This window comes from Nicotiana tabacum, chromosome 11, assembly GCF_000715075.1.
Source record: "Nicotiana tabacum cultivar K326 chromosome 11, ASM71507v2, whole genome shotgun sequence".
Taxonomy (NCBI): Eukaryota; Viridiplantae; Streptophyta; class Magnoliopsida; order Solanales; family Solanaceae; genus Nicotiana; species Nicotiana tabacum.
In genome coordinates this window covers 18117736-18142454 of record NC_134090.1, presented here as the reverse complement: position 1 = coordinate 18142454, position 24719 = coordinate 18117736, and the positions used below count along the sequence as shown (strand labels likewise).

Genomic DNA, 24719 nt, shown 5'->3' with positions numbered 1-24719 from the left:
GTAGAGACCACCAACGGCTATGGTACTCAGGTTCCTAAGAAAAATGTATCCCAACTTGAACAGAAATTGCTGAAATTCCAAGAAGAGCTCGATCAGGTTCGGAATCTGGCAAGCCTGTCATTTTCCCTCAACACCCCAGATATCACCTTTCCCAATACCCAAAACCCTACACCGCCTCAAAATATCCCAAAGCAACAGTATCATCCCCCTCCTCACACTATTCCACCAAAGACCCAATGCAACACCTACCATACCCTAAACAACACTCCACTACTCATCCCAGAACTCCAAAACTTCCCAATTGACCACTCTCACACCCACCATAACACCCTATCTACGTGGAGACCATGCCACACTCCACCCAACCAATCTCAATCACACCTGAGTCTGATGAAAAAGACTTGCTCATCAGAAACCTGACTGAGGAACTTAAGAAATTAACTAGCCGGATTCAGGACGTTGAAGGAAGTAAAGGAATCGAGGGGCTGAACTATGAAGATATTTGCATACAGCCCGATATCGAACTGCCTGAGGGGTACAAACCTCCGAAGTTCGAAATGTTTGATGGTACATTTGAGGACATACTGCGACAAGCTGGTTGGAGTAGAGAAAGACAAGAGAATCTGCATGAAGCTGTTCATGAGGAGTCTGAAAGGAGATGCGTTATCCTGGCACATCAGCCAAGATCCAAAGAAGTGGTCAAGCTAGGTAAGCATGGCGTCCGACTTTATGGACAGGTTCAGGTTTAATACAAAGAATGTGCCAGATTTGTTCTATATTCAAAATCTAAAGAAGAAGCCTACAGAAACGTTTCACGAGTATGCTACTCGCTGGAGGTCCGAATTTGCTAAGGTCAGACCTGCCTTAGAGGAGGAACAGATGAACAAATTCTTTGTCCAGGCTCAGGACTCGCAATATTATGAACGACTGATGATGATCGAGAACCACAAATTCTCTGACATTATCAAACTGGGTGATAGAATTGAAGAGGGTATCAAAAGCGGTATGGTTTCAAACTTCGAGGCCTTGCAAGCTACAAATAAGGCCTTACAGTCTGGTGGTGTGTCCAAGAAAAGGGACGTAGGGGCTGTGATGGTTGCACAAAGGACCAAATTTCCCCTCAAATACCAAACTTACCCAACACCTCCACTTATATATCAACCAACCCCAAATTACCAAGCACCTTCACCCTCATACCAAGCTCCACCACCAACTTATCAATCACCTCCACCTCCCATATATCAGCCTACTTCACCCAGATACTCCCAACCCGCTCATGTATACTAAACCTATAATGCTCAACCATCCCATTACCAATCACCTCCTGTGCACCAAAACTTCCCTAGACCCCGACCTAATTTTGACCGCAGACCTCCAAAATAATATACAGCAGTTGCTGAACCCATTGACCAGTTGTATGAGAGACTCAAAGCCGCTGTTTATGTCACCTCCATCCTTGCTGCAACCCCTAAGAACCCTTCTTAGTGGGTTAACCCAAACAAATCCTGTGCATACCACTCCGGTATGAAAGGGCACACCATCGATGAATGTCGTTCCTTGAAGACAAGATCCAGTCTTTAACTGATAATAAGATTATTGTGGCAAAGGAACCCGCTTGAAATGTCCACAACAACCTTTTGCCAGACCATAAGGGTGGAGGTATCCACATGATTGAAATAGAAGATAACTGGGATCCCAAGGGATTAATCGGGTTGATCGCAGAAGGTGATAGCCCAAAGAAGCCAATAGTTACCCTTAATCCGATCAGAGTCCAGATTCAACCATTTGAGGATGCTGAGGTGAATATGTCTGTGCCACTTGAGTTTGAAGCAACGTCATCTGCAAAAACACCAACACCAATTGAGGTTGAATTTGTGTCTCCAACAAATGCACCCACACCATTTGAAGTCACAGTTTTACCACCCAAGGCACGTGCTTTGTTCGGAGTAAGGATAGCCATGCCGATCCCAGTGGCAGTGTCGACTATGACACCATTCCATACAAAAGCTGTACCTTGGGACTATACAGCCGAGGCGAGGAGAAAAGGCAAGGTTTGGTTCGAAGAGACTATTGCAGCACAGGGTAGTCTATACCCCTAAACATCTAGCTGAGTCAAGCGAGCAGGCCTCCAATTGGCCACCCCTCATTAAGACAGGTCCATACAATCTTTGGAGAAAGATACAGGCTAAGGAATACTCGGTCATCGACCAGTTGAACAAAACACCAGCGCAAATCTCCATTCTTGCTTTGCTACAAAATTCCAAGGCACACAAGAATGCTCTGCTGAAGGTGCTGAGTGAAGCATACATACCAAGCAACATCACTGGTGGGGAAATGGCTAACATGGTAGGACAAGTGTTGGAGAGCCATAAGATCACCTTTCATGAGGACGAGCTGCCACCTGAATGTTTGGGGCACAACAAGGCACTGCACATCACCGTGCAATACGAGGACTATTTTATCACCAGAATCCTGATTGATGGAGGTTCTAGTCTCAACATTTGTCCAATCAAGAAGTTGGGTAAAGGATTGCACGAGATAAAGGATGGAGCAATCAATGTGAAAGCTCTCGATGGTTCTCAAAGGTCCCCCATTGGTGAGGTTGTCCTATGCTTGCAAATGGGACCACCATGGTTCGATGTTGATTTCCAGGTGATAGACGTTCCAGCATCTTACAACTTGCTGTTATGACGGGCATGGATTCATGCTACTGGGGCCGTAGCATCAACACTGCATCAGGCAATAAAATTCGAATGGAATCACCAATAGGTGATTATTCACGGCGACGGTAGCAACCCTATCTATAGTCACCAGACTATTCCGTCAATCGAAAGAAGAAGGAAGTTAGGTGGAGAGACTTACCATCACATCGAACGGGTAAATGCTGTTGACAAGGATAAATGGTGGGATAACAAGATCGAGAGTATACTGAATTGGAGTGGGTACGAACCTGGCAAAGGGCTCGGCAAGAACCTCCAAGGAATCGCTAAGCCTATAAAGCTCAAGAAATATGGCACTACTTTCGGTCTGGGATATGATTACACCTAGGAGGAGTTCAACAACTGGTCACGGGGGAAAAGAAGTCTTTGAAGAAAAAAAGGAAGATGAAGGCATCTCCAAATTCTCTGAAATTAGTCAGTCAATTAGTGAAATATACCCCTAATTTCATTAGCAACGACGATGACGATTTTGAAGATTTACCAGAATTTGGGTGCAATTTGGGACATGCAACCCATAAATCTGTTGAAGCAATGCAAAATACCCCTAATGAAGAAAGCAAAATACCCCTGTTCATAGAAGGACTCGTTCTCATAGCGGGACTCCCAGCGATAGAGTAACGAGGTCACACACTGCTCAGCATGTAGTTGTTGAAAAAGGCACAAGTTCAAAAAGAAAGATTAAAATAGTGGGAAAGGATGTTGTGAAGGATAAGGGTAAAGGTTCTAAAAGGAAGGCTAAAAGTAACGGGGATGATGTTCCATCAAAAAAGAGAAAAGTTCATGTTGATCAAAATTGTTCTAGCTCATCTGATTTGAAGGTATTTTCTAATGATATAACTTTGACTTGTGTGCACTTAGTTTATTTTAATATGTAGAAATTTAACCAATATAGCAGTTATATTTCAGATTTGTATATAAAATGTATCATTCTTTTTCATATTGTATATAATGTGTATCAAGTCACTAAGTAATGTGCAACTTTTGTATATAAAGTGTATCATCTATCCACATATTGTATAAGTAATGTTTAAAGTGCGTATTTGTGATTGTTATGAAGCTTATATATATTTATATTTTTGTGTTGTTTGCAGCTTTGGGATTACTATATTTCTTTGGGTGATCATTATAATACCTGTATCAGTGTGTATACAAACTGCAGTATAGTAAAACATTTGAAAGATAATTTGGATGATCAGCAGATTGAGATGTTTAGAAGAACATGTTTTGGTTATTTTGTGGACTTGCCCGAATTTTTTATACAGAACCAACTTATCCATTCACTATTTCTTAGGGAAGTAGTGTCACTTAAAGATAATGAGTTATGGATTAAAGTGAATAGTACCAAGTTGCGCTTTGGACTTGCAGAGTTTTCTATTATCACAGGTTTAAAGTGTAATGGTGATCCCAATAAGGATTATGAATCTATCCAGTGGAGTTGGTGGATGGAATTGTACTTTTCAAGCATGTCGAAAGTGTCTAAGAAATTGTTAACTGACTGTTTCTTAAAAAAGATGTGGAAATCTGATGAGGATGCATTAAAGATTGTAGTATTGTATTTCATTCACAGTTTCCTGTTTTCTATTACGAATGGTGATTTGATAACAAAGAATGATTTTCTGTTGGTTGAATCTGGTGATTTTGAGACTTTCCCTTGGGGAAAAGTGATTTTTAATGCTACGTTGGAGTCAATGAATGATAAGGTTCGTAGCAGGAGAGAAATGTACCGATATGGTGGTTTGCCTTTGGCATTCCAGTATTGGTTTTATGAATGTTGTACCGGATTGGAGATCTTGTGCCACGCATACTTAATTGGAAAGTAACGAAGAAGGTGACGTTTAAGAGGTTGAGGAAAGAGTTTTTTCTTTTAAGTCAGGAGCAGGTAAAAAATATACATTTCTGATACATGAATTATGCATTTCTGATACATTTCTGATACATGAATTATGCATTCTAATACAGTTCTAATACATTAATTATGAATTTCTGATACATAATTTGTCTTTTTTATTAAAAAAAATCATGATTGCTAACTTTTATTTATTTATTTGTAGTTGGTGTTTGGTAACATTTCCCCAACAAATGATGAACAAACAAGGCTTCAATTGCATGACTTTATCTCGGTTTGTGAAGATAAAAATGAGATTCATATTGAATCTGGAGTTGTGGCTGAAGTTAAAACAAATGCTAAGAAGCACTCCAAAAATAAGCCGGAATCACAATCTATCAACAATGAGAATCCGAATCCACATGCCAGTAACTTGAATTCAAGCGAGAAAGAGCTGAAACTTCTGAGAAGCGAAATCAAGAAGGTATAATTCTATTTTGTCTTTGAGCAGTTCTGACAACTTAATTGATATTTGGTTTCACTTTTCCTTTTATAGGTAAACGACAAGGTTTCATCTTTGGAGAACTTAATGATTTCCTCATTTGAAAAGTTTTTTAAAGCTCTAGGTGAACGCGATGCTTCAAAGGTATTCTCATGACTATGCTTATTTGTTATTTTTACCTTTTACTACTCCCTCCGTTTCAATTTATGTGAACCCATTTGACTGGGCACGAAATTTAAGAAAAGAGAGAAGACTTTTGAACTTGTGGTGTAAAATGAGGCACATATATTTTGTGTGGCTATAAATCATTGCATAAAGGTAAATTGTTTCCAAATAAAGAAAGGGGTCATTTTTTTTGGCACGGACCAAAAAGGAAATAGGTTCATATAAATTGAAACGGAGGGAGTATAATTTTACAACTTTTTGTATATTTTTTCTGAACAAAGTAATCGAAAAGATGACAACCATCATGATAAGGAAGTTTCAAAGAATAATTTTGGTAGTGAGGAAGTTATGGAGAAAAATATTGGCATTGAAGAAGTTGTAAAGAAAAATATTGACAATGAGGTAAGTCTAGAGCAAACTGTTAATGTTATGGAGGGTGTGGTGAAGGATTCTATACAAGATGGTAAAAATAGTGAAGGAGTTGGTGATGACGAAGCCTGGATTGAGGATGCCGAGCTTGAAATCACTGCAATCACCCAGCAGTTTTGTGACAAAAATACTACTAATATGGGGAGTTTGGTGGATGATTCTGTACAACTTGGTAAAAATAGTTGTGAGGAAGTTGGTGAGGACAATAGCTGGAGTAGTGATGCTGAGGCTCAAATAACTGCAATCACCTAAAAGTATTTCAATCAAAATATTGTACATGGTGATTGTTTAGGAGTGGAAAAAAACATTGCTACTATGCAGGAAGATTGTATAGTTGTTGTTGATCATGACACACCTGAAATGAACCCTAGAGAAAGGAAACCGGCAGGGGTCATGAAGTCACTATTCATGAACACATTTGACTCTGGTGGCACCATCCAAGTTGTTGAAAATAAGCCAACTAAGTCAAAGAAGCCCATCTTGACTATAAAGTATCCTTTCAGGGAAATATTGACAATCCTGTTGATTTCAGAGTATTGTGTAAGTGGAACACTTTCATTAATATAAGCTTAAGGACTCATGCGTCGTAAGTTTTATGTTTCATTTTTTTATTTTTTATTTTTTTTTCTTGTTTATTTTCGTGTTTCGTGTTATAAACCATATCTTTTTATCATGATTCATCAGGGACGGTGTTTATACAGAGGCTAGCAATAAGCTAAATCAAATCTTTGAATTTGGAGTTGATGATATTGGAGAAAAAAATGGGTTTTCACATTTGCATATCCCGGCCTACCCTTGTGTGATTCAGTAAGTCAACGCTTTAACTGTAAAATATAAACTGGTGATATACATTTTTAGTTTTCTCATACTGTAATTTTCTGATTATGTGTGTATATTCTTCATATTTCAGCATATTGATGTAATTTTTTACTATTTGAGAAAGAAAGGGAAGTACGGTGTTGATGTTCCAGTAAGATTCACAACTACTGACTGTTGATTTAACTACTTGATTTCGAATTTGTACAAGGAGTTTTGGAGAAAAACAGAGACATGAGTTTGATTACTGAAACAGATCCAATTGCTGAGTATATACTTGGGTATTTTTTAAGATGTAATGTTCCTTGGTATACTATTGATGAAGTCCTTTTCCCTATAAATCTATCTGATAAGTGGCACTGGATATTGGTGCGATTGTCATTCAAAGATCTGCGCATTTATGTATAAGATTCCATGAGTGGCGCGCGACAGAATAGTGCAGTTTGGAGATCAGTTGAACCATACTCAGTGTTGCTCCCATATTTCCTTCATCGTATTGGTTTTTGGGACACAAAGGAGAATCCTATGGGAATCCCCGCCAATGATCCTTTTGAGATTCATGTCGTTGATGGGTTGCCAACGCAAGATAACACGTAAATTATTATTGAATATTTCTGATTCTTATTCATTTTTTGTATATGAATTCCTATTTGGATATTATCCTAACTTTTATTCAATGTTTATGTGTTACCTTGTATGTAGTGATTGTGGTGTTTATGTTGCTGCATTTGCTGAGTACATCATTCAAGGCAGCAGTATTCCTAAAGCTATTGATATTGATGGGATACGGAACCAATATGGTATATTGCTATGGGATTATGGAATGAAGAAACAAAGAGGACATGCAGCTAGTGATGATGAGTCTACTGGTAGATTGAAGGACCAGATAAAAAAGGATAACATGAAAAAAAGAGCAAGTCACATTCCGTTGTTGATGACAAGTCTTTGAACGATAACAAGAAAAATGGCAAAACGCATGCCGTTTGTGATAACAAGACTTTGAAGGATATCAAAAAAAAGAGCAAGTTGCATGATGTTGGTGATGACGAGACTTTGAAGGATATCAAGAAAAAGGGCAAGTTGAAGGGCAAGATGAAGTAGTTTGGGATAGTTTAACAGAAAATGCACATGTAGTTTTAAGATGAAAGTAGTTTGGTTCTGATATTGTCTATGATTGGATACAGTTGCATACTTATATCATGTTTTATGCTTTTTGTTTGGGATGTCTTTGAACAATATGTTTGAAATGCTAATGTTGAATATTACTTTTAATTGCGACTTGTTGTGTAGTTTTCAGTTAATAGTAAAATTATAAAAATTTCAGATTTTGTGTAGTTTTGACTTTTCTACAGTTTTAGTTTTGTAATTTATACAGTTTAATCTGTTTCGACAGCTTTTGCATTTTCGACAGATTTTGCAAATTTAGCTGGTGTTGCTAAGTTGCTACAGGAAGTTTTGTGAATGATGTTTTGGGGGCAGCTAACTGTATATAAACTGTATAGCGACGGTCTATTTTGTAAAGTGATATCTATCTGTATAATATTTTGGATAGTCACAGTCTATTGTATGTAAATTGTATAAATATACAATTTCTATTTTGTATATTTAATTGGTAATCCCTCTTTTTTTATAGTTTTTGTATAGTGACATCTATTTTGTATATTTTTTGTATATCTATAGTTTATTTTGTATTTTTTTTTTGTATAGGAACAAAATATTACATATAAATTGTATAGTGACAATCTATTTTGTATATTTTTGTATAGTAACAGTCTTTTTTTGTATATTATCATCTATTTTCTATATTTTTTTGTATAGTGACATCCATAATAGTATTTGAAATAAAACTTCTACCAATACTTTCATTATGACAAAAAGTAGCATCTTAATTCATACATCAGAGAGAATCTGATTGCAAATCTCATTATTTTCCCAATATTTTAATTGTAATATTCAAAAAAAATGTTACAAAATACTAAATCAATGTAGCAGCATCTACTAGTTGTCTTGAGCATTCCTACATGTTCTTCTGTTATGTCCTTGTTTTCCACACAGTCTACTTGTAACAGTTTCAATATACAGATATTCATAAAGTCCTTTGCGTCGCGACTTCGTCGGTCTTCCTGATTTGCCCTTCACTATCGGTGGTAGGACCACATTATCTAACATCTCTATTGGAAGGTCCCATGTAGTTTCATCAGGAAGTGGATTAACTGACACTTCATATGTCTTATTGAAGTATTCCTTGGTGTAATAGGCAGAACAATATTTGGGTGCTTCCATGTGTGTGTAGTCCAATACTGCCATAGCATGTGGACAAGGAATCTCATCCACTTGAAATCATTTGCACGAGCATTCTCTTTTTTGCATGCAGACTATGTTCCGCCTTTGTTCAACATCCATTACTACATATACATAATCGGTTGAAGGCTTCACCTAAATTTAAATAGATATCACTAGTAAAACTAAAACAGGGATATGACAAGTATTAAAGCATTTTTTGTCAAAGTATGTTACTCCGGCGTATGAAGTAAGACATGATAAAAGAATATTTACAGTCATCTTCTGCGACAAATAGCTATTTTCCTTCAGTACTTCATGATATTTTTTTCCTATGCCAATAAATGTACTCATTGCAGTTATTCTATTTGTATTATTCCATTCCATAACTAAATTCATCATATAATCTAGCAAACTCATGATTGGTAGCTCTCTTGCCTCTCTGTTCCTTGCATTGAATGATTCGGCAATATTTGAAGTCATCACCATGGATCTATTAACAGTAGAATGCACTATAGACCACTTTTCATAACCAACTTGGAATAGGTAACCCCTTACCCTCTTATCAATGTTGTTCATATCTTGCATGAGGCGATTAAAATCTTCAATTTTGTATGCTCTGGCCATTGCAAAAAATACTTCCCTCAGCCGGTCATAGTTCTTCTTGAACTGCTTCTTTATGTTATTCCAAAGATGAAAGATGCATACACAGTGAGATACCCCTGAATACACAATCGAAGCACCCCTCAATATGCTTGCATGGCGATCCGATACGATGCACATCCTTTCCCTTTCCCCAAAAGCCTATCTAAACATTTCAAAAAAACCATTCCCAAGAAGCATCATTTTCAAAATCTACAACAGCGTATGCTAGTGTAAAAATTTTACCTGGTTAAGCAAATAAGAAAGCATCCACATGTTATTTTTGTTATACACAGATAAGAACTATATATACCATATATAATTATTATACGAGTCTGCAATATATTCACCTGCCGCATCTTGTGCGCTAGCTGTTAACATTGTTCCTCTGTGTGATAATTTGAGGAATGTCCCATCAACCACTACAATAGGGTAACAATATTTCCATCCTATAATTGATGCATTTAGTGCGACAAAAACATACATGAAGCGCCTGTCCTCTGATTTATGTAACATTGTGACAGAACCAGGATTTGTCATATTTATCATATACAAGTGACCCGACAGTTTTCTATAAGATTCGCGTGGTATCCCTCTTAGTAGTTCAAGCACCTTTTCTTTTGTTCTATAAGCTTTTACGTAACTCATATTAAACCCATACTGTTGTTTCATGTCGCTCATGATGTCTGCCGAAGTGTATATTGTTTTTAGATTGGCATATTTATTGCAAATCATTTTTGTAATGGCTGACGAAGTAGCATGACGTTGTGAAAATAGTCTACTCATCTCTGGGCAAGTGTGAACATGATTGAACTGTCTAACCTTAAAGACATTTGATTTGTGTAGACTTGAAGATCTAAGACTCCATTTGCAACTTTCATCCACGCATGTAAGACAATACCTATTTAAAATATAGTGTTATGATAATGCATTCCTTCAGATTTTTACACTTGTGTCTCAAATAAACAAGCAGTATACATATGCAATCTCACTATACAATAATTATACATTTTTTTATACAGATCAGTATACAAAAAAATACAGAGAAGTGCAATCTCACTATATATTTTATACAGATCTGTATATAAAAAATTACAAAGAAGTGCAATCTCACTATACAATAATTATACATTTTTTATACAGATCTGTATACAAAAAATTACAGAGAAGTGCAATCTCATAAGTAGAAATCATACCTTGTTGTAGATGATTTATCCACTATAAATTAACATTTTTCTCGTATTGCGTAGTGCTTCATTACACTAATGAGTGTATCTTTGTCCCAATATAACTGACCTTCTGCAATTTCTTCATGTTGTGGATTGTTTATTATACAATTTCCCTTCAATATCTCAATTTTGTCTTCCTTTACATGATTATCCATCATCTCAACAATATTAGTTCTGTATACTTCTTCTACGTTCTGACATTGTAAACCAACTGAAGTTGTTGCGAGTAAGTTTCTAACTGATTGCGAGTAAGTTGTCACCCAAGTATGAACTTGAATATGAGCATTCAACACTTGAATACACAATTTTCAATGTTATGCATAATGGATATTCAGTGATATCCAGGTTTTTCTTTTTCATCTCCATATACAAGCGCACACTCATATCATTGTATATTGGAATTGCTATATAGCCATCCTTCACTGTATATTTTATCTCCATTGCACTCGTAATTGAATCTTTACCCAATTGCTTGTATATCTCATCAACAAAATAATCATAGCTACAGTCCGAATTGATCAACACACCATTAATAAGGAAATTAACAAATTTACTCTCACTTACCCATTCACCACTGTATTGAAGTAAAATCGGAATCAAAGTTGGAACGGTAGTTCCAACATTCACAATCTCCATAGACATTAGTTGACTTTGTCGATTTTGTATCAATTTCATAATTTAAGAACAAAATCTCAGCTCTATTAAGCTGATTGTAGGCAGCAATTGTGCAAAAACTTTGAATTTCAGCGTGAATTTTGGGAGCTCTTCTCTGGATTTAATCTTCAGAAACCCTAGAATTTTTTTTCACAATGTGAATAATTGGGCGACTTTTATAGTGTTTGGAGGTTGAAGATCCCATACTGAACGCTTGAATTTAGGATACAAAATCGATTAGGACTGTTTTCCTTTCGTTTGCGTTGAGCGTATAGTTTCAGCCTTTTCAGTTGCTAGCCTTTGTTATTGTTTTGAGGCTATTACTTGTAAGGGGTTATTTTGTGACTATCAGGTGATATAAGTTTGGCCCTAGTGGCTACAAATGAAGTTTGCTCTACATTTTTCTTGCTTTTTGGGTCAAAAGTTGAAATATAATCAAACTTTTTTTCTAATAATAATTTATTAATTGATAGTAAGGTTAATCCTTTTATATTTTTTTTTCTTTTTCTCCTTTTTGGATTCATTATCATTTAACTCAAATGAATAAGGACATGTTTATTTTAAAAAGACAGTCTATATTTTTTAATTTAGTATTTTATTGTTTGTTAAAAATTACCAATAACACATTTGTGGTAATTATATCAAAGTTTCAATTTTTTAATTTTTTTTTGAGTTTTGAGATGCACGTGATTCAGTTTTTCTTGTTCACATATTTAAATTCTACTTTATTATATAATAAAATAATAATATATACCTATGAAATAGACATATAGAAAATAAAAATATCACATTAAAAAGACAATAAAAGTTATAATAATAAAATCTAATTTTAGAAGTTGATAATTGATAACAAAATAAGTTAATTTTACTTTGTTTACTTTGATATGCTTGAGAACTTTCAAAAGAATGAAATAGAATTGCAGTTCAAGTTATTCAACGTGCTTTAATTTTTCTGTTTGACAAATATGTAGCGCATATATGAAAAGAAGAGAAAAGGCATAATTACAAAGAGAAATTAGGAAAATATGACCTTAAAAATGAAAACGAAATGTAATATCCGTATCTCCTTTTAGAACTTGTCCTTTTTGGCCACTTCTTTCCTTTCTTATAAAAGTTTTGTACTCTTTTCACTACCAAATCCAATATTTTCTATTAAAAGATTAAGCTAAAAAATTAATTACTGGAAAACTAATTTTTTGGGGCCCCAAAAGCAAATGCTTTATTTGCTCGGCGCGAATCCAAGATTTAAATCCTATGAGTTCAATTTTTAAGGTTTTTAGCATTGAACCTATTATATTTTTAAAGTTATGAGTTCATATCTACTTTTTTTTTGTTGTAATTTTAATGAATTTTCACTATAAATTTTTACTCTGCGTTGAAAGTTATGGATTTAATTGAACCCGTAATCAAACACTGCATCCGCCCCTGAATCTAAGAAGGTCGATATGACTAAGATAAAAATTTATTCACACCAGATATTTACATCTAACAAACTAATTTATCATGGTTAAATAATAAAATAAGGCCAGAATATATATATTTGTAAAGACATATGTCATGTATTTATAAAGTTGATATAAACAAACAAGTATTTAGTCGTTCACCTCCTATTATGCTCGTATCGAACTTTCCTTATTCAAAACCATTCGCAATAAAACCGTGTGTTTTATTTATTTATTTATGATGTTTTGCATAACTTTGTACTAAAAATGGAAAGCAGTTTCTTCACCTTTCAAGAGCACGACTTTTATTACACATCACACAAAGGATTCCTTATTTGCTATCTTAAGGAAAAAAATAAAAGCATTTATAGAGTAGCGTGAGCCCACAATCTGTCCTGAATAGTGACAGGTGCTAACTCCACCTACATCAGTGGCCACATAGCTCCAACCATGTTAATTCCACATATTTTCCTCCAAAAATTACTTTTTATTTTTATGTATATTGTGTATTAAAATATACTATTAAATATATCAGATCACTCATAAATTAATTAAGTAAATTCTTATAATAAATACTATTAAAAACCTAACAAAACTAATAACTACTCAGAGTCGGATGTAGCCTTTTAGTTACGAATTTATCTGAAATACTTTCGACACGGAATATATATATGATTTACTAAAATCTTAATAAATATTAAATATAAACACATAATTTTGGTATTGAGAACTTCTAAGAATCTTAAAAGCTTAACTCATTAAGTTTAAATCTTGAATTTAACTACCTAATAAAAAATAATACTACACTAATTTGTTATTACATATTTAAAATATATCGATAGTCTAAAAAGATATATTACACTTCACTATAAAAAAAAACTAAGTTAGTATTTGAACATAGATTTAATTGAAACTTGAAAAAAAATAATTTTTTAAAATTAAAATTATGTTTAAATATATATTTTATTTAAAAAAAAGTTAAAAGCTTCTGTTTTACCATATATTTTGGCTTTGTTTTTTCAAAAAAAAAAAAAAATTGAATCTAAAATGGCCTTTGAGAAGTCGAAAAGTTATTTAAATATCCATTTCCCGTCCTCTCTTTCCAAAAGCATTTTTGCTACCATTATTGTACTATTTTCTGTACCTCCATTATTGTACTGTACTCTAAGCTCTCTAAGCTCAGTTGCAGTGACCGGCTACCGGAAAAAATGCATTCCACGAACTTGCTTCTAGAAGAACCTATTCGGATGGCTTCAATTCTCGAGCCATCGAAGCCTGTGAGTAAATTCTACTATTAGAATTTTGACTTGTTTGATTAATTGATTTTCTGTAACTTCATAATATTGGTTAATTTAGGTTTTATGAAGCTCTTTAGTTGTAGAATTTGTGTTTATTCCGAGAATTATTTTTTTCCATAATGTGCTGTGGAGGATATGAGATTGAAGTGATTATTGTTTTTTGCAGACTTTTTTTCCAGCAATGACAAAAATTGTCGGCACGCTTGGTCCGAAATCACGTTCGGTAGAGATTATCTCTTGTTGCCTCAAAGCAGGAATGTCTGGTACTACTCCCTCCATTCCGTTTATGTGACCATATTTCCTTTTTAATAAAAAGAATGATCATTTTTCATTTTTAAATTTGAAAACAGTTTAAATTGTACTTCTCATATTTAAGACCAAAAGTTTCAAAAGTGTTCATTTCTTTCTTAAACCCTATGATTAGTCAAATGGATTTACATGAAATGAAAAGGAAGCATATCATATTTATCACTAGCTATGGTGGCAGAGTTGATGCGTATGTAGTGTTAAATTGGCAATTTGAGTAATTAAAATGAATATTTTTGATGAAATAATTGAAATTAAAAAGAACTCCAAAAACAAAGAAAATAGCAAGTCATAGGGCTGAGTGTTGGCCAGTCAAGATCGCTCATGTCCAGAAGATAAAGGTAGCAGAGATCAGGATGTTGAGATGGATATGCGGGCTTACCAGGTTAGATACGATTAGAAATGAGGTTATTCGCGACAAGGTGGTTGTGGCCCCTATTGAGAACAAGATGCGGGAAGCGTGGCTTAGGTGGTTTGGTCATGTAAGGAGGAGAGCACAGACGTCCCGGTGAGGAGGTGTGAGAGGTTGACACTAAAGGGCCTACCAATATGCCACACCCTTGGTTGCTTAGACTTTGGCATTTTATATATTGTATAAACAAAAATATTGTTGTTGATGTTGTTGTTGTTATAGTTGTTTTTATCTGATAAATGAAAGGATTTCTCTGTAATGTAAGTAAAACTATGGATAATATTCTCACAAGTTACCTGCTTTACATTTGTAAACATACTTGCTTCTTACATCCTACCACGTACGGTTAGATATGATTCAGGGAAGGGAAATATAACTAGTCATATAGGTCAGCTCTGAACTGATTGGTAGAATATATAGGAAATTGGTGTTTTCCAAAAGCTTGTTTAGTAGCCTTTCATGTGCTCCTTCAGCTTGAAAGAAGCTGAATGGTTGGAACTAAGCTGATCAAGACCATTGAACCACTGAGCAAATACTTTTCTTGTTGTGTATATTAGTGGCACGATTCGACTTTTCATGGGGTGATGCAGAATTTCACCAAGAGACATTGGAAAATCTAAAGGCAGCTATCAAAAGCTCAAAGAAGCTCTGTGCAGTAAGCTCATTGCTCCTGCTATTCATACCAAGTTGAACTTCTCTGTTTTATATATGACCATAAATATTTTAACTTCTAAAATTGGTTATGGTCAACTATTCTCCTTCTCTTTTCAGGTTATGCTAGACACTGGTGGTCCTGAACTACAAGTTGTCAATAAGAGCGAAAACCCAATTTCACTTCAGGCAGATTCCTTAGTTGTCCTGACACCTGATCAAGATAAAGAGGCTACTTCAAATCTACTGCCTATAAATTTTAGTGGCCTATCAAAGGTGAATTTCACAGAGGCAAAAGAGACTACATGTGTCCTTTTTTGGAAGTTTATTGGAACTGCATCTCCCAGGTTTCCTTTGGCACTACATATATTACACTACAATAGAGATTGAATTGATTTTTACGGGAAACAATAGCAGGAGGAGAAGATTTTAGACTGGTTCCATTCACATCATGTTAATTCTAACATTGGGACTTTTTACTTTTTATCCACAGAAATTTAGTCTGAGGTCTAACGGAAACAACCTCTCTACCTTCACAAGGTAGAGGTAAGGTCTGCGTACACTCTACCCCTCCCAGACCTCACTTTGTGGGATTACACTGGGTTTGTTGTTGTTGTTGTTTGTATCCACGGAAATTTAGGTTAGGTGATCCCTTTTGTGAACATCAGCAGATGGGGTCTGTTAATTTGGATGGAGGTTAGCATTGTGGACCTAAACCAAGGATGTAGTATTATCCCTAGGGGTTAGTGATCAAGAGACATATTGGATTAAGGAGGCCGAGGATTTTGCAGAATTGGAGAATCAACTGATGGCGCGTGGATCAAGCATAAAATCCAACCTCAAAAGTTAGAGTGGTAGCTGGAAAATACATCTGAGACCATAAACGTAGAAGCATCTTTATTTTAGTTCACGTCTTTGCATTTGTTTGCATGAACCATGACATGTTCTGATGCTAAATTTTCATATCTTTGCAGTCAGTGAAGAATGGAGATACTATTTTCATTGGTCAGTACTTGTTTACGGGAAGTGAGACTACCTCAGTATGGCTAGAGGTGAGGCGGCCTTGACGAATAATTTTTAAAATGTTTGAACCCGCGAGATGATCTTTTTTATTTCATTTCAGAAAATTGAGAAAACTTTGTCACTGATCACTGTGCATTCCCCTCTACCCCTTTCCGCAACACACAACAACACCAAAATAATGTGTGTGTGTGTGGAAACAGCATGCCTTGTATCAATTCAACAAAATGAAAAATATTGTGTGTGTATGTGTGAGAGCGTGCATCTATGTGCGTGAGAGAGAGAGAGAGAGAGAGAGAGAGAGAGAGCGCCAATGCTACACAGTATGGTACTTTGCTTTCACTTGTGACAGCATAGTGTTGGTATTCATAGAGTTACATGGGCCTTCCATTTAGACTTTCTGCTGATGCAGGAATCCTTGTGAAAGAGATGTGCAGCATGTGGCCGATGTTAAACTAGGTAATTTCTGATCTTAAGAGTTCCCCATTTTGCAGGTTACAGAGGTGAAAGGAGAGGATGTCATTTGCTTGATTAAAAATTCTGCAACCTTGGCCGGACCATTGTACACGTTACATGTCTCCCAGATCCGTATTGATTTGCCAACTCTCACTGACAAAGATAAGAAGGTCTGTTGTTACCTAATATCAAAGACTATCATTCTCCAATTAGCCTTTCACACTTTTTAAGTTTATGCCACATCAAATTGGCCTGAGAGACTCCAAGTATATTTTGTGTAGGCAGTAAGAAAAAGCAAATGCTTATGGTTACTTTGGGAATGGCAAATGGAAATTTGTTTGCTCGTTTAGGTTCACATTGTCCAGTTTAAAAATCAACTCTGCAGAACTTATTGGCCAAATTTCTTTTAGAACTATGATATTCTCTAGTCAATCTGACTGTAAATTTTCTGCTGGATATCCTGCAATAATTTTAGGTTATAAGCACCTGGGCGTTTCGGAACAAAATAGATATCCTTTCACTGTCATACACACGACATGCCGAAGATGTTCGACATGTAAGGCCATTTATAAAGTTCTACTTTTCGCTTTATTACTTTCAGCATTTCCCTTGCCTATGTAAGATCTAGACTTATCCGATGCTATTGCTTCAGAAGTGAATAAATATATCTATAACAATCTAGCGGTTCTTCATGTTCTTGTTCAGGCTCGTGAATTTCTATCTAAGTTGGGTGATCTAAATCAAACACAGATTTTTGCGAAGATAGAAAATGTGGAGGTCAGTACCCGTTGGATACTTTGGGATTTATTCATAGAAAAAACTGCATGGTAGTATTGATTTGATATTGCAGTTCGTGTAAAATTTCCCTTGCATTTGCTTGTAGGGAATGGCCAACTTTGACGAGATTCTCAGAGAAGCTGATGGCATCATTCTATCTCGTGGAAATTTAGGGATAGATCTACCGCCTGAGAAGGTCCAGTTAATTCTCCTCAGTCTTTTCGATGACATATGATATTGTTGCCGACAATAAACAGGCCCCTCATTAAAGTGGCATACCATTAATGGACATTTAAACGATCTACTAATTCAAACACCAAATGGTACAGAGAATGTTTTGGGTGGATGTGAGTGAATTGTCCAGTAGGGATGAAAAGTAATATTTTGGATTATGAGTGGGGGCCTTTTTGATGGTATATCCATGAGTCACTATTCTCTAAAGTAGAATACTAAAATATGTTATGCCTTCAGATAGTTTAATGAATTGATCTGTGCTTAGATGTCACACTGTTTCATCTGCACCAATCTCTTTCCTAGAGAGGGCGATTATCCATGACTCCTTTTTTGTTATCGATTCAAGAAAAATGTTATAATCTACCATAAAAATGTTTTGCACTCAAACTTTAAATCAAAGGTTGAAAAAGCCCCCAAAAGAAAAAAAAAAGCCAAACGTTGTTCAACAAGCAGGGTAAATGACCAAAGGCCCCCATGTATGCCATAATATCCGAACACATTCTGAAATGTTGAGGCAACATATAATGAGCCGGTTATATAATTTTAATGTGTTTTCTGGGTAAAAAATGGAGCAAAACGACTCCTGAATAGTATCTTAATAACATGTAATGATTGATAGTTTGGTGTCAGAATCTTCCATTCCTGACTCTTAATTCCCAGATACCTTTCATCTTTCCACTTGCAGAATTCTCGAGGAGGTCACTCTTGCTTCTTGGTAGTTGTTATAGTTGATGTTTTCAGTGACATTCACTATATATGGAGTGGGGGAGAGGTTCAACTTGTAGTTACATTAGAGAATGACATCTAACAAAGCCAAGCCAAAACAACATCGTCAATTTGTGTTTTCTTCTCATTTATTACAATAGGGAACAGTTGTTGCACCTAATAACAAGCTGGAATTCAAATTCTCTATTGATGGAGCTTGACTTTAATTCATCGAAGTTAGCTCATTATCACACATTTTCTATAATCAAATACTAGCTTGAATGAGTAATATGGAGTTCTTATCGGGAATAGAATATGGAAAAGTTGTATCAAGAAGAGTAATGGTGAGCCTCATAAAACGTTTTATGCTATATAAAGGTCGACCACTGATTTGCTACTATTTTCAAGATAGAGAAGAGATGAGGCGATGCACATTAAAAGAAAGTCCTTTTGCAGAACTATACGGGGGCTCACGATATATTTGAATAATTACGTGCAATTGAATAGTGCCTGATGGGTCTAGTGTTGCATTTTTCTTTGTTTCATTAGATTGATGCTGCCCTTTCCATTGATTGTGTCACTTTTGCAGTTATCATAGTATGGACTCCTTTTATTCTAACCAAATTCTATTAATTACCAGGTGTTCCTATTTCAAAAGGCAGCTGTTCACAAGTGCAATATGGCTGGGAAGCCTGCTGTGGTAACTCGTGTTGTGGACAGTATGACTGATAACTTGCGACCCACTCGTGCTGAGGCAACAGATGTTGCCAACGCTGTATTGGATGGTAGCTTCTGTCTTTGACAAGCCTATTATCACATTAATTTGATATACTAGATTCCTATGTGAACAACATTGGATATATGCTAAATACTTGTGGCAGGTATAAACGTATCTTTTTGGCCTCGTATGTGAGATTCTTCTTATCATTTTTTTTTCATCCCAGGTAGTGATGCAATTCTTCTAGGTGCAGAGACCTTGAGAGGCCTATATCCTGTTGAGACTATTTCTATTGTTGGTAAAATTTGTGCAGAGGTAAGTCTTACCTCGTTGCTGTTCTACACATGGCTTATGCCACCATTTTGAATATTTTAATTGTCGATGGACACCCTGATCTACCTTTGGAGTACAATTTCTACTGAAATCTTCTGACTTGATCTCACATTTTTGGTAAGATTTAAGAAGTGATATTTATGGAGTGCAAAGTACATCTAATATCAGAAATAATAGTTAATAGACTACTGTATCTTTTCGGCTGTATTGATGCCATAAAAAGTAAAAGCTATGTTGACTTGATCTTGATTTTACCGCACAGCAAGCACAATTATGTTGAATTCAATGTTTATTCTTTATTGGTGGAATGGTTGAAGTTATATTCCTTTTGAAGGTCGGATTAATATTCTAAAGCATATCCCCCTAACGGCCGAAAGTGATATTGAGTGCGCCATGATCACTTTGATCATGTACAGCGGAAGTTCCAGATGTTTGATAGGATTTCAGTTCATAAGCGGAAAAGACTTAACATCAAAGTTACATGGATAGGTTCACATGCACATCTATTTTTCCAGCATAAACATGGGCCATATAACCAGTAAATAATCTTAAATAGCCCTTGCTCGGTGCAAGTTTTGGGATCGGTTGCTGTCATGATGTGAATTAGGCATGCAGCTATGGAAGAAATTATGAATTAGGAAATGTATTTACAGGGACATATATTCACCATCTAATTGTCTTTTAAGGACCTCTTCAGTGATGAATTTCACTTTCCAAATAAGAGAAATACTGAAAGAAGCTCAATTTCAAACTTGGAACCATGGTTCGAGTGTATTTTCTACCACATTTTGTCGGGGAGGAGATGAATGAACTAACTATAGGTTGTGAGTCTGGTTAATGGTTTGCTGGTTAAGCCAGTACGTTTTTTCTAGTCGGGTTTGTATTTAGCCAAAATGGCACGGGAGAGGAACAAATCCGTAAGCAATCGGTGTTAAGGCTGATATTGCGGCATAATCTTTTCTTTTCGGTTCATATTTGCCTTAAAATGCACCCTATGCCATCCAAAGGCGATGTCTTGTTGATTCCAATGTAGTCAGATGATAATTCTGAGATTCTTTTGTAAATTTTGCTGCTCACGTTAGTTCCTTTTTCCAGGCGGAAAAGGTTTATAATCAAGATGTCTACTTTAAGAGGGCTGTTAAGTATGTTGGAGAACCAATGACTCACTTGGAATCTATTGCTTCCTCTGCGGTATGTTGTTTCTACTGCTCATATTGAGCCTTTTCGTTAGGCTGGAGGGAAACAGTGTCATAGACTTCAAGACTCTGGTATTGACATGAATACTGTCTGCACTACTTTTGTTTGATTCAGGTACGTGCTGCCATCAAGGTCAAGGCGTCTGTTATTATCTGCTTCACTTCTTCAGGGAGAGCTGCGAGGTCTCTCTCTCTCTCTCTCTCTCTCTCTCTCTCTCTCTCTCCCTCCCTCTCCCCGACCATCATATTTGCTATGCTTTGATGCAAATTATGTTTCTTGTCAAAGACATCTCTACCAGGCCTTCTCACCAGAGAATGGCGTCACTTTTCTTTTTTGGAAGAAGGTAACAGATTTTATATAAATTTTCAAAAGAGTAATAGCCTGTTTGGCCAAGCTTCTCCTAAGCCAAAAGCACTTTTTTTTTTTAAAAGTATTTTTTTCCGAAAATTGAAGTGTTTGGCCAAGCTTTAAGAAGAAAAAAAAAGTGTTTTTGAGTAGAAGCAGAAGCTTTTTTGAGAAGCAGAAAAGTAACTTCTCTCCAAAAGCACTTTTTTGAAAAGCACTTTTGAGAAAATAGAAGCAGTTTTTAAAAGCTTGGCGAAACACTAATTGCTGCTCAGAAATGCTTTTCAAATTAATTAGCCAAACACAAACTGCTTCTCCCCAAAAGTCCTTTTGAGAAAAGCACTTCTCAAAATAAGTTGATTTTTGCAGCTTGGCCAAACAAGTTATAAACACAAAGACTCTGCTAAGAGGAACCAAATACAGGAAACCCAAAAGGCAAAACCTAGTCCTGTACTAGTTACAATGCCCCAATGATGTCAATTACTGAATCTACATCTTCTACTAGGGTCTCTTTTCACCAAAAGTGAAACAAAAATATACAATTCATCTAGATCTTCTGTTCGGAGTTAGCTAAATCTTCGAAACACCTTGAATTTCTTTCCCTCCATATTGTCCACCAGATGCATGCTGGGATAATTCTCCACCATCTTTTCTGTCTCACAAATTGTCTGGATCATTCCAGCATGCTAACAACTCGGCAGTTTTCCTAGGCATCTGAGTCCTTTCATACTCATAAAGAGTTGCCACAGAGTACTGGTAACTCTGCCATGGATAAACAGATGACTATTTGTTTCCATGTCACTCCCACACAAAAAGCATTTAGAACACAATTGTACTCCTCTCTTCATCAGACTGTCGTGTTAGAACAGCCTCTTTAACCACAAGCCAGCAAAAGCATGCCACTTTGTATGGTGCAAGAAATTTAATTGATAACCTTTTACTGATAACGCAGATTGATAGCTAAGTATAGGCCACCGATGCCAGTATTGTCTGTTGTCATCCCTCGTCTCAAGACGAACCAGCTTCGGTGGACATTCAGTGGTGCATTTCAGGTAATCAATGTTTCATAAAGGACTTTCTTTTTAGGTATTTTTCAACTTATATGTAAATAGTTTTTCTCATCATGTTACCCGACCAAACTGAATTTAATTAAGGTGCATCTTATTATACCTATATATATCAGCAAGTCTGCATCTTATTATACCTATCATATCACAAGTCAAGCTCCTGCTCTATGGATTCGTTGCCAACAAAATATAGTGCATCTGCTTTCACTCATTGATGATATGTTATTCTTCTCCTAGATGGTTCAATAATGACATCCATATTAGGATGGATCTGATTCATTCTACCTTCTATGAATGTGCCATATGCTAAGATGGTGTTTGCTTGAAAAATTGAAACTAAGTGGGCGTTTGGACATAAGAATTGTAAAATTTCAAAAAATGGTATTTGAAAATTAGAGTTGTGTTTGGACATGAATATAATTTTGGGTTGTTTTTGAAGTTTTGTGAGTGATCTGAATGAAAATTTTGAAAAAAAGCTTTTTGGAGTTTTTCAAATTTTTGAAAAATTCCAAAATTCAGTTTCAAGTGAAAATTGAAAATTTTACGGGCAAGACACTGATTTCAAAAAAAAGTGAAAAAATTATCATGTCCAAACGGGCTCTAAGTGTTTGCAAGAACTTTTTGTTCTTTTGCAAGAACTCCGTTTCAAACAGATACCCACTAATTCTGATGTGAGGCAAGTAGTGGAATCCTGTTAGACCGCAAACTTTTCTCTTCTATTTCTTAATCACACAGACTGACACTTAGTGTAAGAAAAGGTTTCTTGCAATGCCAATAAAGCTCTTCTTCTGATGCTTTATTTTTCTTTTTTCATTCTTTAATTCATATTATTATTGATGATTTTATCATTGTCAAATAGAAAATGAAACTGATTTTGTTTGGCTATTGCATTGATGACTTCAAATGACAGGCTAGGCAGTCTCTTATTGTCAGAGGGCTTTTCCCCATCCTTGCTGATCCAAGACATCCAGTATGATTTTTTCTTTTGTTCCTCCCTAAATAAGTGATTTCTTTCTAGAGCTACTGCAGGTCTGTATTCTGATTAAAAGATGACGTTAACAAACATGAAATTGTGAAGTGTGATTAAAAATGTTTCTGTATTATTATGTGAGCTTGTGAGAAAAATATTAAAGGTAAGAGAATAGAACGACAACTAACACATCATTCAAGTTAGTTGGGATTGGCTATGAATCCTTACTATGTATTTCGCTCCATGTTGACCCGTTTCATTCCAATATTGAATATTTAGGTTCTTTAACACTTGAAATTCTCTACATTTTTTATTGATATACAAATCTTTAACAAGATTAAAAAGACTCCTAACAAACTTTACACCTAATGTGTATGCAACAACATTGGTAAGACTTAATCTCAGCTAGTTAGTATATATATTGCCTACATGGATCTTTTATCTTCCATTGTGTTTTGTATTTTGCTAAGTCTGCATGGATTTCATTTGTTAACTGTGGAATACGTGAGACAGTTGTAGTTGTCAGAGATGATGTAGATTTTGTATTTGGAATTATCTTCATAAGCATTTCACGCTCTAACAAACACTTGACTGGTGGAACAATGACTTGATTATTGATTGAAAAAGGCTTGAAAAAAGTGGTGCCGTCAGAACGGTCCCTAGGAAAAAGCATAGTTTGACTAGATCACTCACCGGAAAGAGGTGTGCGTGCTGCTAGAATAGTCACCGGGAAAAGCATGGTATGAATAGATCAGTCACCGGATATAAGGGTGAAGCTACCAGAACGGTCAATTAAAAGGCTAAAAATAGTAAAAGAATAAAAGAAAGGAAAAAAGGTGAATGAAAGTTTACCCATGCTGAGAAGAAGTATAACAGGAGGAAAGATAATGTATAAAGAAGTTGATAAGCATACAAGATAAAAAGTGTAATATATAGTCAACTTATTATTAATCAAGAAAGGGAAAAGTTCACAAGAGTGAAAGAACTTTGAGAAGTGCATAATCTTCCTTCTGACCTTCTTAACTTCATAGTTATTGTAACCCTCTTTCTTCTTGTTAGAATGTTCGGTATGTCGTGGCCGAAATATTGACTTTGTCCTTTCCTTCTGCAGGCTGAGTCCACAAATGCAACCGATGAGTCAGTATTGAAGGTTGCACTGGACCATGGGAAAACAGCAGGTGTTATAAAGCCGCATGACCGAGTTGTTGTTTTCCAGAAAGTTGGTGACTCATCTGTGGTGAAGATTATTGAGCTTGAGAATTAGGTTTGTACATCTTTGTATCTTTCAATCGGCTGCATAACATCAGAAGCATTCTTAGCTTAATAGAATGCATGAAAATTATCTGCTGGAGCTATAAAACCAGGTTGAGCTGTGGCTATAATAATTGCTCCTGTAACAGAACTAATCAACTGTAAGTAATATTTACCAATTTGCATGGTAAGAATATTATCTTTTAAGGAGATTTCCTCTTCAATAAATCTCATTTTTTTCTTATCCGTATGTTGTGTAAATATGGAAACTAGTA

At 35.7% G+C, this 24719-nt stretch overlaps 1 protein-coding gene across 1 annotated transcript; it reads left to right on the top strand.

Moving 5' to 3' along the window:
- Positions 1–13795: 13795 nt before the first annotated feature.
- Positions 13796–24688, top strand: LOC107827388 (pyruvate kinase 1, cytosolic-like). Its single transcript, XM_016654517.2, has 16 exons — positions 13796–13981; positions 14169–14265; positions 15278–15375; positions 15492–15647; positions 16346–16423; positions 16886–17017; positions 17323–17403; positions 17553–17624; positions 17731–17820; positions 19204–19348; positions 19508–19596; positions 20710–20805; positions 20926–20993; positions 22109–22208; positions 23134–23193; positions 24305–24688. The coding sequence occupies exons 1-16, from the start codon at positions 13913–13915 to the stop codon at positions 24455–24457; spliced, it is 1584 nt and encodes a 527-aa protein (XP_016510003.1). The 5' UTR covers positions 13796–13912; the 3' UTR covers positions 24458–24688.
- The last annotated feature ends 31 nt before the right edge of the window (positions 24689–24719 follow it).